At 47.0% G+C, this 13704-nt stretch overlaps 1 protein-coding gene across 1 annotated transcript in view; it reads right to left on the reverse strand.

Annotated features, from left to right (window-relative positions):
- The window catches only part of SGPP2 (sphingosine-1-phosphate phosphatase 2), a 32488-nt gene extending 19097 nt beyond the window's left edge, over window positions 1–13391 (reverse strand). The window contains exon 1 of the mRNA XM_053952330.1: window positions 13173–13391. Within this exon, the coding sequence (XP_053808305.1) occupies window positions 13173–13391 (219 nt within the window). The remainder of the gene's footprint in view (window positions 1–13172) is intronic.
- Window positions 13392–13704: the final 313 nt, after the last annotated feature.

The following is a 13704-nucleotide window of genomic DNA, read 5'->3' on the forward strand; positions in this document are numbered from 1 at the left end:
AGCACTTTATTTATTCATTTTATTTAGCATGAAATTTGATCCAAACCAGGGTTTGATAGCTAGATGATTTCATTAGATGTACCCCACCTAACATGTTTCTCTCTTGTTTTCTCTCTTCCAAAAGGTGACACCCAGCCCTCCAGAGCTGGGAAGCAACACGAGAGCACACATTGCTTAGGCCATGACTTTGGCCACTTGTTGAATGTGTCTAGAAAAGGTTTGCTGCTGCTGCTGCCATTTGGTTCTAAGACACCACTAAGAAGTCTCAGACTGTTAGCAGGAGCAACAAGCGAGTGACTCACATTTTGTAGGTCCTCCTGTCACTTTGGGAAATAAGGAGCTAAACAGATAGACAAAGAGACAGGAGTTTTGATTCAGGGGATGAGTTAAGGAGCCAATCTAGTCTCACTCCATCTTCCCCAAAAATTAAAAATATGTATGTTGGCTATGTAAATACAAGATAAAAGAACTTCCTAAGGATGAGGACTGAGAAGGGATCATGAAGGTCTCAACACAGATACACCAAGTTAAGACATAGTTTTGACATAAGCTTGTAAAACTCTCGGAATAGGAAAACTATTATGCTTGAGCTGGTTGTGTAACTAGTTTACTAAAGAGAAGCTCTCATCCTACATGTTAGTGAAAAAACATAAAAATTGTCTAAGGAGTCTAGACATGCACTTGTGACTCACTGCAAAAGCCATTAGAAGTTCCAGTCTCTTCATCTGCTTTAAATGCAGAAATGAGGCAAACTGCACAGAGATGACAAAAACAAGATGGAAAGAACTTGCATCCATTCAACTATCATAAAAAAAACCCACAACTTGAATTGATTTTTGCACCAATAAACAGAAAAAAGTCATCTTTTTGAAAATGCCAGGGTCAGAGGAGTGTTCCCCCATCTATCAGTCACAGAGGTGTTACTGGCATCCCTTTAGGATAACAGCCCTATGCTGTGTCTGGCTGCATGACAGAGCAATCAGTCTGAGTGGCTCAAGTCTCATCTGCCACTTAGAAAACACCCCCAGTGCAATTAGCAGCTCCAATGCTTCTGTCTGAGATCCTGAAACTGTATTTGGTGACACTTAGCACAGCCCCACAGAAAGCCCTCTTCTGGCACCACTTACGCCTCACTTAAGCATTAATCTCCAAGGTATTGGGGATTATGTGCTTGTGTGCTTTAGCTCAGAGAGGATCAGACACATCCCTAAGGTAATGTTTTTATACTTGCAACCTCATGGGATGAGGGATAAAACCTTCTAATTCCAGTAACTGTTTTGTGGGGGAAAGTATGGTTTATCAGGTTCTAAAAGAAATGTGGAATTAAAAAAACATTTCCAGGCTGAAGGCTGGTCCAAGTCCTTGCACATGATTCTTAAAACCTTTCTTTTTTTTTTCTTCCATTCCTTTTCTATCAGAAATCACACACACACCTTTGGTTGGATTTTTAGCAACTTTTTTTTAACTCTACACCAGCGGTTGAGCACAGCCAGTGTGTGGCAGGGGACAAACAGAGCCTGTCTGTGACACGATGCCAGCAGCCACATGTCAGGCACACAGAGTGCCTCAGAATTGCTCCACTTGATGCTTGGTCACGCATGGTAATAAAGTGATGTTTGCACTTGTTGTGATCCCACAGCACTGTAAGTACAGCAAGCCTCCTCCATGCGCCTTCAGACTGCAGTTAGCTCACATTTACTATCTACAGCCACTATTCCTGCAGAAGGCAGAGTGCAGTGCTTTTTGAAGTGCCTTCCCTTTTTATTCTCATTCTAACCCCAGTGCAGAAAAATCCATTATTTGTGTTAACATCTTCTAACATTCCCAGAAATTTATTCAATCTCTAATTTTAAGTAACCCCTATCTTTAGACTTGGTTATTCTTAATGTACTGCAGTGACCTGATGCCTTCCACAATGCCTGAAGCCCTTTCAGCAAATCAGCCCTTCCACCCATCTCCATTGCTATTCAGTCTGGATCAGAGAGGTCTTAATGGGCAGCAATTAAGGCTGTAGATAAAGTCAGAATTTTTAGAGCATTTCAGAAGCAAGATGTAATAAGCCTCAACATTCACAGATACAGAAGACAGGTAATTTCTCAAAAATGACCCTTCTCACCAAGTGTAGAATGTCTGTTTTGAAAAACCTTGAGTGCTCAGACGACAAGAAACTCTCATGGATGTGTGAGTGTCCATAAATAAACTAGCCAGCTGTTGGCACAGAAATGGCTCTTGCAGGTCACCCCACATTTGCAGTCTCTGCACAGGGTGGATCACCCACACCAGGTGCTGCCACAGCACCCACCCAGCCTCCCTGGAGCATGGGAGCATCCCCAAAACATTCCTACAGGGCCAGCAGAGCAGGGCAAACCAACACCCTGGTGGTTCTGGGGATACAATAACACACAGTGACACAGCATAGGAGGAATCCATCATTTTAGAAATTATATACATGTGTAGTGTTTGGCTTTCAAAGCTGAAACAAAGGAACAGCAGCTGAGCCACTAACATAATAGATTAAAAATATATTTTTTTGGGGGGAAAAAAAAGTAGCTGTGCAAAGATACTATTCCTTGCAATTCCTCTGGGAGATTTCTTGTCAGAGAGCAAAACAGGCCCCAGCTTTTCCTGCCCTGTCTCTAGAGACAAGCTGTGCAGCACCAGACTTCTAAGGCTCAGAGTCTGACCCAGAGATCCCATTAACCAACACTCTGTTCTCTGCTCTCAATTACTTCGGGTCTTCCAGAAGATGTACATGTTTAATTGAAGTTCTTGAAGTCCCTTACTCCCCTTCCAACAGAATTGCCTTGCAAAACATTAGGAGTTTCCCTCCCAAAGTCCCTAATTAACACATTACATACTTTTCACTTTAAGGTTTTTTAATGCAGTAAAAAATAGAGATGCCACCAAAAAGCAGGCACAAAAGAAAAAATCAAAAATTCCAGTCTAGATGTTGCTGTACACAGACAATATAAATCAGACAAATCAGCCCCACAGGGCTCTACTGTTTAGAGTAAAACCACTGGGAAAAAGCCTTCTGTACTGGAGTACTCTGCATAAGCAGTGAGCTTTACATCACTTTATGTTTATTAACTGTACCAAGTTTAAAAAGGAACCTATCAAGTCACAACAACAACAAAAAAAAATTAGATATTGGTAATTAGATTTGGAAAATAAGAAAAAGCAAAACCCATAATTGTCAAAAGCTTCAGTTCTTTCATCCAACTGCACAGCTGCATGTCAAACACATTGAGCTTCCTGAAGATCCAACAAGCAGCCAGGGCAGCCAATAACACTCCAGCACCTATGCATTCACCTTCCCTGGCAGCAGCAGCACTGCAACCCATTGCTCCATGAGGAAGGCATGGGGTGGCCAGGGGACAGGGGCTGTGCCCAGTGGGAAATCCTGGTGTGGCCATGAGCCCCTCACTGGGTGCACAGCACCCACGGTAGGGTGAGGGGGAGCCAGCAAAGAGCAGCACAGAGTCATGGGAGGAATTGCAGAGATGTCAGGAGACAGCAGGGGCAGGACAACAGCACCCAGAGCCCACAAAGCACACACAAGGAGCCCCAAGGCATCAAAAATACACCTAACCAAGCTCATACATATGTGCAGCTTCCCACTCTGTTTAAATACTTTGAAACTAGTAATTAATTTTTTAGTCTCTGCAGAACATGAGGCAGCCAGTTTTCAATAGCTGTCCAGGTTTACAGGGTGTTGTTGGAGGGACACCTAGAGCCAACCAAAACCTCAGAAACGTGGAGATGGAGACAAACAGAAATCCCAAGAAAATACTCCTTAAATGTCATAAAATTTTGTCCAGCTCTGCTGTTGGCAGCAAGTCCTTGTTGACCAGCACACAGAGGACACATGCAGCTCCCAGCTGTTGTGCAAGCAAAGACAGCAGCATGCACTCCTGGCCTAATGAGCAGGGATGTGGCCAGGAACCATCAGCTGATGCAGAAGCAAGACAATCATTGCATGAGACATAACAATGCTCAACCTTCAAGCCAGAGAGTCACAGCACTTTCAGTGGTTTCAGGTAAAGGACCAGCGGGGAGCCTAAAAATCAAGCAGAATCCTGGTAGTATTTCAGCAATTTCTTAACTCATTCCAAAAGGACATTAGATAAAATTCTCAGCAAGGTGCAATAGAAGAGTAGTGCTGTACAGCCAACAGCACCAGGGATGGCTGGAAACAGTCAGGCTGAAAGGGGCTGTGGTCTGCCAGACCAAAGGCTGAGACCACCCAGATAGACACTGGGAAAGGTACGTGCAGGTCTCCCACCAACGCTGCCCCCCTGGGCACAATGCCCATCCAGCCACCATGCCTTACATCAGTATGTGTTCAGCCAAAGTCTTCCCTTCAGCCTGTAAAGGATGGTCAGCTGAGACAGATGTACACATCTGCACATCAAGCAGCACACTGAAGCTGGAATGGGTCCAGAACACAGTTAAGACACTTCAGTTTCTGTGTGAAGATTTCATTTTTTAAATCTTCATATTGTTTTCCTTCCACTCTGGTTAGCAGCTGGGAGATAGACTGAGTTACAGGTTTTATTTTTGTATCTTGCTCTGGAAGTAACATGATTAGCCTCCTTCCTTGTGCTGAAGGAACACACGTAGAAGTAACAGAATCTGCCAAGTCATTTAAATATAAAGTGGAATAACATAAGACTAGTGTTGACAGAGCATTTGTGTAGGCAATTAATAGGAAGAATCAAGGAAGGAAAAATTGATTATGTTGTCTTCTGAAAGAAAGCTGTCTTAAAGAAACCAACGTCTCTTTCAGATGGAAAGGGGAGTGGCTGCTAAAGAGGCTGAGGTTGCTGGTGGAGGACCATGCCTGCAGTCACTGGGAAGGACAGCCTCACATTTCCTGACAGACAGCCTAAACCAAGGCTGGTCCAGTTTGTCCACCAAGGATGGATGGCTTACACTCTGGTGGAAGTTTGTCTAACCTGTCCTTACTGAACCAGAGTTGGAAACTCCACTGCTTGCTCCAGGACATCTCCAAGAGCTTTGCTCTCCTGCCACCTAGCCTGAGACTTTCTTGCTGAAATTGAAGCTTATGGCTATTTTCTTCTCTACTGCAGACAAGGAACAAATTGTTTCCTTCCTGTGAAGGCTGGCACAGGAGAAGGTTGTTATAAGCACTAAAAAATGACATAACTCTTTCACTCCCTAAACACCTGGTAATTCTTACAGGGGGTACTGAGCATTTTCCAGACACAGCACCTAACATGCCTGTCTTGAATTACAGAGCCCAAAGATCAGATGCGACACTTCAGCAATGCTGAAGGAACAGTCCTGCACAATGTCATTCGTTTTGTGGGCAGCTTTCAGAGGTTTGTCACCACTGAACCATGTCAAACCTGTGATTTCAAACAACTTTTTCTTCCTCCATGAAATCTCTACCACATCTATTGCTCCATTCTACACCTGCTTCTTCAATAAGTATCTGCACCTATTGAATAGAAGTCAATTTTCAACCATACCTTCAGCTTGACAAGACTATTTGACTTCTGTTCTCATCCTCCAGCCTATCTGAACCTTCTCCTAAATTCACCTCACAGACATCATGCCTCTCACACCTACATTTCCACATGGCTATGAAGCCTGTTCTGAAAAGACTCTGATCACTTTCCATCAAAAGGTGTCCATCGTGGCACTCAGACTCACAGGCCATTTAACTTCCTATATTCCTTTCTTAGCAGAGGCCTGGAGAGTTGACATCCATGATTCAGAGAATCATAGAACAGTTTGGGTTGCAAGGGGACCTTTAAAGATCATCTAGTCAAACCTACCAGCTCATGTACTTTGGAGCTTTTGCTTGTTGCTATTAAAAAGGCAAGGCAGTCTGACATTCCTCCACACAGTGGTGTCATGGGATCAGAATTATGTTTCACCCCTTTTCTTGCAGTATAATTTTGAGGAACTCCAACAGGTCTACCTTCCACCATGATCTTCAGACTTTTGAGCACACACCTGAAGGCACCTGTCCGACATGGAGGGTAACACCTCTGCATTTATTTCCTTGCCCACTCTTTATGGAAAGCTGCTCCTCTCATGATCATTCCAATTGCTGGAGTAACTCCCCAGAAGCCCAGTTCTGACACTTTTGTTATGAATCACTGATGTGTACCAGCAGCATTTTTCTGACAAGAAAGCTGCACAACACCAGCATAAATAGGGCCATGCACCTGTCCTCCTGGATGAGCTCACCTCCTTCATCCCCTGAGCCCTGCTTTGCCAGGCAGAGGTTGGGCAGGTTGGACACGGCTCTTTCAGCTGCCCTGACAGATGTGGTGGGTGAGCTTCTCATGCACTTCATCCTCCCACATTCCAGGAAGAATTGGCCAATTTGTGCAATATGGAAACAACAGGGCAAGAGAGTCAGGCAAGGGAAGGGCAGAAGGAAAAGGCTTCCTTCTTCCACATTTTATAGTGGAAGAACGGGTTTATTTAATTGCATTTTAATTTACGAGAATTAGACTGCAATTTTGTGGGGTGCAACACAGAGCTTGCACCTGGAAATGCCTGAGGAAGGTATTTTAAGGATTAGGTAACATCAGTGTCTGTGGACAGAGGGAGGAAAAGGCAAGTTAAGAAACAGAGAAAGCAAATTTTAGGTAGTTCAGAACGATGGTGATTCAAGCTTCAAAACAGATATCAGATTCCTCTGAAACTTACTGTACTTCATATTTCCAAAAGTACAGTGTTACTAAAACTGTTTTGAGTAGAAGGATGTGCCACAAAACAGCAGTTTTCCAGCAGCACAGCATAAGATGGTCACCCTGCCCACACACCCACCCATCTCCCTCAAGCACCACCTCCTCTTAGTTTTGACTTTCTGCCAAAACCAAATGAGTCAGAGTGTTACTAGGGCCTGCATGGCTGCTGGATACCCAAGGTGCTCTGCAGGGATACTGAGGAGGAGGAATAGGCAGACTGTCACTCACTTTTGCCCCAGCACACCAGGTCTGAGAAGATCCTCAAGAGAAGCTTAACTTAACCTAACCTAATCCAATCCAACACAAGCTTGCAGGAATGGCCAATGACCATGGAGAACCAGGACTTCACTGTTACATTTGTTTTCAGAGCAAAAAGCTTGTTCTCATGTTCAGATTTTATTTTGGAAATTAACTTTAACTTGGAAGTTTGACACCATAGATTAATCACTTTTTTCTACACAGCAGCATCATTAATCCAGGCAGTTAATTTTGCTCAAAGATTAGTTCCATGGCAGAGGTCTGTTCTGAGAGGCACAGAGCAGCAAGGCTTCAGGAACAAACAGAGTAACGCCATACCATTTTCAGACAACTAAACTATTTGCTTTAATCTCTTACAATCAGGCACCAGCACAGGGTGAAATGACATTTTTGCCAGCAGATAGTTCCAGGGTTCAAGTCAAAGAGCGGTTTCCTAAGGCAGTGCCAAATAGAGCTTTGGGTTAAGTACCATCACATGTATTCAAGTGCCTTGTCCCTGTGCTCCCAAAAGGCACAGACCCCTGTAAGGAGGAAGGGATGTGTTCAAACTGCAGCTGTGGCTGTGGAGAGGCACATGGGAGGACAGCTCAGCAGCCAGCCCGCCCCTGGGGGGAGAGCTGCAGATAAGATGTTCTTAATTCACTGCTACCTCATTGTTAGCTGCATGTAGTGCAGGCCATGCTGAGGTCAGCTCTGTTTCTGATGGAGAAACACACAAGGAGACCAACCTGATGCTGCCAAGTGCTGCTTCAAGGCCTGGCTCTCCTACCCCTCTGAATGAGCCACTCTGTGGCTGCAGCCCCCTTGGCACTCCCCCAGCCACCAGAGCTTGGCACAGCGCTGGTGGCACTTTTTGGCAGGTGCTTGCAAGCTTTAATGCTTCAGTCAGTCCCAGCTCAAAATTCACCCCAGCACCTCACACCTGCAGGTGACACGGGTGTCAGCTGCCCTTCCATAAGGACTCCCTTCTCCTCCCTAGACCTTTCTTTCAGTCTTTTGCTTGCTCTGCCCTTTGCTTCATGCCACAGGTCCTGGTGGGTGGGCTGTGTATTTGTCAGGGAACAGGTTCCTCACTGCTAATGCCTCTGAGCCCACTGCAGGCATCCAGGCTTTGTTCCTGTGTCACAACTGAGGTGTCTGACACTGACTCCTCCTGTGAAATAAAGTACCCCAGCACTCTCACTTTGCAAAGGAAAATGGCAATGGGGAACACTAAAGGCACTACACCTCATAAACTGGCTGACTTAAGTAAGCAGTCACAATTCCATCCAGTGGAGCAAACTGCAAAGGGGATAAAAATGACCTGACCAGGGCTGATAGGGACCACTTTCTGTGTGCCAGAACCCACAGGCTCAGGGAACTCTGTTAACAGTGGTTTGCAACTGCCAGCTGTCATCAAAAGGAAGGATTAAACATATATTTTTATTGCTAGTAATAAATATTCCAAAATTTAGTAATAAAATAAATAAATCAGCAATTTAGGTCCGTATTAAAGCATTCACAGTCCTCTACATCTAGACCAATAGCTGTTTACCTTGGGAAAGTAAGTAACAGGTGCTAACCAAACTGGACTGATATGACACCCTTTAAAGCAGGAAAGTGAACAGACATTTTAAATAAAAATTTCAGGGTTTAGACAACACTACCTGTACCCTCTAGACCTCAGATTTACTTGACATAGCAGTCATTAGTCACCTTCCACTGCCCAGATGACCCATACACATTCTCTGCAGAGCATAAAAATGAGATAAATTGAAAGAACTGGCTGTCCAAAGGAATTTTCCGGAACACATTTTCCCTGGCTTCTTGTTTGTTAAATCTGCTCCTCTTCTCCAGAGACACAAACGAGAAAAATAACAGCAGATTAACTTTTATTATTCTGGTTGATATCTGAAGTAATGGCCCAAGACAGTCAGCAGAATTTTAAAGCAGTAAGTGGCTCACCTCCAAGTACTGGAATTAATCCTGGGATCCTGACAGCTCCTCATTAAGAGGTCCAATGGCCTTCAAAAATATGATTCAGGCTGTGAGCCAGGAAGCACTGAGTCATGAAGCACATCATCATCATCATCAGTGTAAAGACCTGGGCTGCCAGCACAGCCCCTCCCTCGTGAGCCCCTGTGCCAGCAGCCACTCTCTCAGCAGCAGGCACCACACAGGATATCTATTGCAATCAGCAAAGCTTCACCAACTCCTCTTAGCTTCAGGTGATTCTGCAGCAAGATCCTGAGGATGAGATGGTAACAAAGAGCACGCACCTGTCTTTGCAGCCTGTTCTCCAGAGGGGATGCAAGGCTGCTCCCTGAGGAGAGGCCAACCCAGTGCTAACAGATTCTCACAGGGTTGCCACACACCACCTCAATCTTGGATGTGATTCTGCTGTCATCTTCCAAAGGACGGTCACTCAGGACTGGCCAAAACCCTCCGATGAAACCACCTTGTTCATACAGATGAACACTATCCCTCACTGGCTACTAAAACCTCAAACCAAGAGCTGGACACCTGCAGGATGGTCAAGCTCCCTCAGCAGCCACGGCAGGGAGGGGAGACCTGAACACGGAGCGCCAGAGCACGGAGCGATGCTGGGGAACGTGAGCCTTGTGCTCAGCCCATTGAAACAAGAAACTGCAGCTCATGTTTCCCCAGCTGCAGCTCCAAACTGAGGAGCTTCCAAAAGTTCAGCTGTATTCTCTAGGGGCACAAAGTGTTAGCACTTGAGCCTATTCTCATAGCAGTGCTCATGGGCTTTTTTTCACAAGGGTTTGCCTCTCCTGCTGAACCTACCTCAGCTACCAAACAAAGCAAGCTTGAAAAACCATTTTAAAAGAAAACGCAATAATCTGGGGCTGATGCAAAAATCTATTGCAAGGGACCACCACAGAAGAGAGACCTTGACTCAAGCTCTAGAGCAAACATGCTTCAAATTACCAGCCATCCCATCACAGCAAAAACAATGTTGTCATCTATATCTTGCAAGTACTTGACCACATTTTTGGGGACTGTAATACATCTGAGATGGATGTGCAGTTTGTACCTACCTTCTCTGTTTCTGTTACCATCACCTGGCTGTTATCCTGGTTATTATCCTCCTCACCTACGGCATGAGCAAGAACCATAGAGTCACTAAACATCATCAGGCAGTTTGTAAGCATTGCGCCAGCTCGGAGCAGTTCTGACAGTTAAGGAATAACTACAGTGTAAACATGAACTGCACTCTCCCAAAGGCAGGAAGACAGATCTTAGAATGATAAAGCATCTGGGAAAGGAAGAGTGGAGAAAGACAAACAAATCTCTACAAAGAACTTTGAATAGAAGGTTGTTTTTCTCCTTTGTGCCCTTTCATTCAGGCTATCAATTTCAGGAGCAAAAGTCCATCAGGAAATTAGAGATAAGCAAAGCTCCACTTTTTAAATATATGTGACCTTTATTTGGCCACTCACAGAACACCAGGTTCAGGTGGTATATTGGTATATATACAGCTTGAGGATTTCCTACAAATCCTACAAGGAAAAGATACCTTTTAGCTGTTCCAGATATAAATTCCTTGTGAAACAAACTAATAATAGAAAGCAGCACAGGAAAGAAACTAGTATTAGCCATAGACAGGATAATTACAAGAAGTTTCTCTCTTGTCTTCTGTAGTAATAAACCCAGACAAGTTGTAAAAGCCCATAGATTCAATACCTAGTCCAAGCCAGGACATAAATCCAGTTAGTGTGTTGGACTAGCACCATTCTGTATCATCCACAGACAGCAGAGTTTGCATTTGAGGTATTAAAAAGTGATTCTAAATGATCTGGTAACCAAGGAACATCAAGAATATGGGCTAGGTGACTGATTCAATATTTAAGAAATGCACGCAGCCACAGCTGTCACATCTAAGCATTTCACTCCTTGTCTCATCTCATGGAAACTCCTGTGGGGCAGGCAGGACTGATCTACAAAGATTCAGAAACACAGCCACTCATGCTGCTACTGGCCACTGTAATCAGGCCTTGTGTCTTTTAAAAATTTTTTTAAACACACACTTAATCTCCAGGTTATACATAAACAAAGACGATCATGAATTGTAAGCAGCACTCCTGGCACAAATGTATGCAATGATTAAAAGCCTCCTCCTTCCAGAGGAAGAGCTGTTCTGTCTCTCTGCTCCTTGGAGACATCCTCTCTCCTCTCCATGCAGTATGGCATCTTCCCTACCAGGTGTGTCCATCCCCTCCCAAACTGCCACCAGCTACCAGCCCTCAGCTGCCCCTCCCAGCTCTGCAGCTGGGCCACCCTGGCACACGATCCAGCCCATATCAGATGTAGGGGCCTGAGAGCTGGCACTGAAGAAAGGGGGGACGTCCTGGAGACATGGAGCTGTGGCAGTCCCATCATCCAGTAAGCCATTCACATCTCCTTCACTGCATGCAATATGCTCTGTTTTTACAGGTATAACCTAGTGGTTGTCCAAGAACTTACATAGGAGAACCTGAGAATCCTTAAGACAGTTGTGACAGTAAAGACAAAGCAGTGTGGAAGTTACTACCTTATAGAAATCAACTGTCCTCATGACAAGGACTTTGGAACTCTCAAGTTTCAGGAAGGGATGGATGCCACACAAAGTCACACAAGCCTCCAGGAGGGAGATGCAGCAGCAGCACTTTAGCACCTTTCTGCAAACACCTGCAGCTAGTAGCAAGAAAATGCCACTATCCATAGAGAATTGATAGCCAAGGAATTTGCTATGTAAATGAGACTCCTAAACCTGCTTATTTGCAGATACATCAGGGTAGCCCCAGGTGATTTAGCAAGAAGGCAGGAGGTCTGAGCCTTAGCCTAAAGGGAGGTCCAGATTCACTTTTCATATTTCTTGTCAAGTTGCAGAAAACCCGCCTTGCAAAAATGGACTTTTCATTTCCAGCTTTGATAAAAAGGAACAGAGAGAGACTGTCTTTATAATTGTAGCACTTCATTGAAACACTCTTCAATCTATTATTCCCATCTGCATTTTAGGGGTGTTTGAACCTAACTTTCATGTTTCAGAAGCGAGTGTCATAATTCTGTGGAAACAAACCCTTCTGCTTCTATCTCCAAGTTTCATGGAGTCTCACCCAGAACACATTCAACCTTCACATAAAGGTAATTGTGCCTTACTTCATGAAACCCAAAACAATTGCTCAAGGTGAACAGCTGCATTCATGGAGCATTAACTTGGACAGGATTTTAATATCAACATCACTACATGAACTATGTCACTGTTCAAAAGAAAGCAGTGACAATAAATCTTTTAGTGAATTATCTGCATAGTTTACCCAAAATAGAGCTTACTGTAGTTCAGAAGTGAACAGACTGAAAGACATCTAATTGAGAAAGAGTCAAGCGGCAGCTAAGGGAGAATTTTAAATGCTTGAAATGGGAATCTGAGCACTGGATGTGGAACAGGGAGGAGTAAAATAGTACGGAAGGGAAGGAGTGGTAGAGTTGTGACATTCATGGCTAGTCCATGTTTATGTTGCAGGTAGAATTTGGGAGCCCATTATCACACCTGCTTTCCAAAAGGCACCACAAAGCGATCTGCTAATGAATTCAAGTCATTACAGTAAGAGAAAAAGCAGGTCGTCCGACCTGTACGCATGGGTTGCATCATACCCTTCCCTGTTCCCTTCTGATACACAGGGGAATTACAGACTGTGCCGGGAAACGCCGCGACCTGCCCGGCCAGCGGGAAGCGCGGGGAGCCGAGCCTGTCTCCATGGGCACCTCGGCTGCAGGCAGCGGGGCAGAGCCGCTCGGAGCGGCAGCGGCGGGGCCGGCTGCGGGCACAGCCGCACGCGGTGCAGAGGGCAGGGCCGGGCGCGGCGAAGCGCAGCACCGCGGCGGGTGCGCCCCGCACGGACAGACAGAGCCGCTCCTTCCAGCCGCCTCCCGGGGCGACACTGCGCTGCCCCCCAGGCCTTCTGCAGGCAACTCCCGCTCGCACCGACCGCCCCGTCCCGGGGCGGCAGCGATGGGGAAGCACCGAGAGCCCAAAGACGTCTCCCCGGCGGGGATGCAGCCGAGCTCGCAACCCCAACCCTTTTTCCCTCCTCCCGGCCCGGGCAGGCGGCGGGATGCGGGGGGACCCTCCCGGGGCGTCCCTGCGCGCACAGTGCCGGGGCGGCTCTGCTGAGTCACAGCCGGGCCCCCCGCCGCACTCACCTGCGGGCCGCGGCCGCTCCGCACCCCGCCGCGGGGAGCGCGGCCGGCGCCGGCCGGGCAGCGCAGCGCGCCCGCTCCATTGCAGGCGCCGCGGTCCCGGGGCCCCTCCGCGGGGTCGCCGCTGCAGCAGCCCTCCTCGGCGGCGGGGAAGAGCCCGCAGGAGCGCTGGAAGCGCGCCACGGGCTGGGAGCTGCGCAGGGTGCCCAGCAGGCGGGCCATGCTGCCGCCAGCCTCCGCGCAGCGCGGCCCCAGCGCGCCCCGCTGGCCGCGGGGCCGCGGGCAGGTGCACCCGCCCCGCCCCGCTCCGCCCCGCCCCGCCCGCACAGGTGCGCTGCCCCGCCCCGCACAGGTGCAATGTCCCGCCCCGCACAGGTGCGATGTCCCGCCCGCACAGGTGCGATGTCCCGCCCCGCACAGGTGCGATGTCCCGCCCGCACAGGTGCGATGTCCCGCCCCGCACAGGTGCGATGTCCCGCCCGCACAGGTGCGATGTCCCGCCCGCACAGGTGCGCTGCCCCGCCCGGGAGCGCCC

Source organism: Vidua chalybeata, chromosome 10 (assembly GCF_026979565.1).
Source record: "Vidua chalybeata isolate OUT-0048 chromosome 10, bVidCha1 merged haplotype, whole genome shotgun sequence".
NCBI classification, from domain to species: domain Eukaryota; kingdom Metazoa; phylum Chordata; class Aves; order Passeriformes; family Viduidae; genus Vidua; species Vidua chalybeata.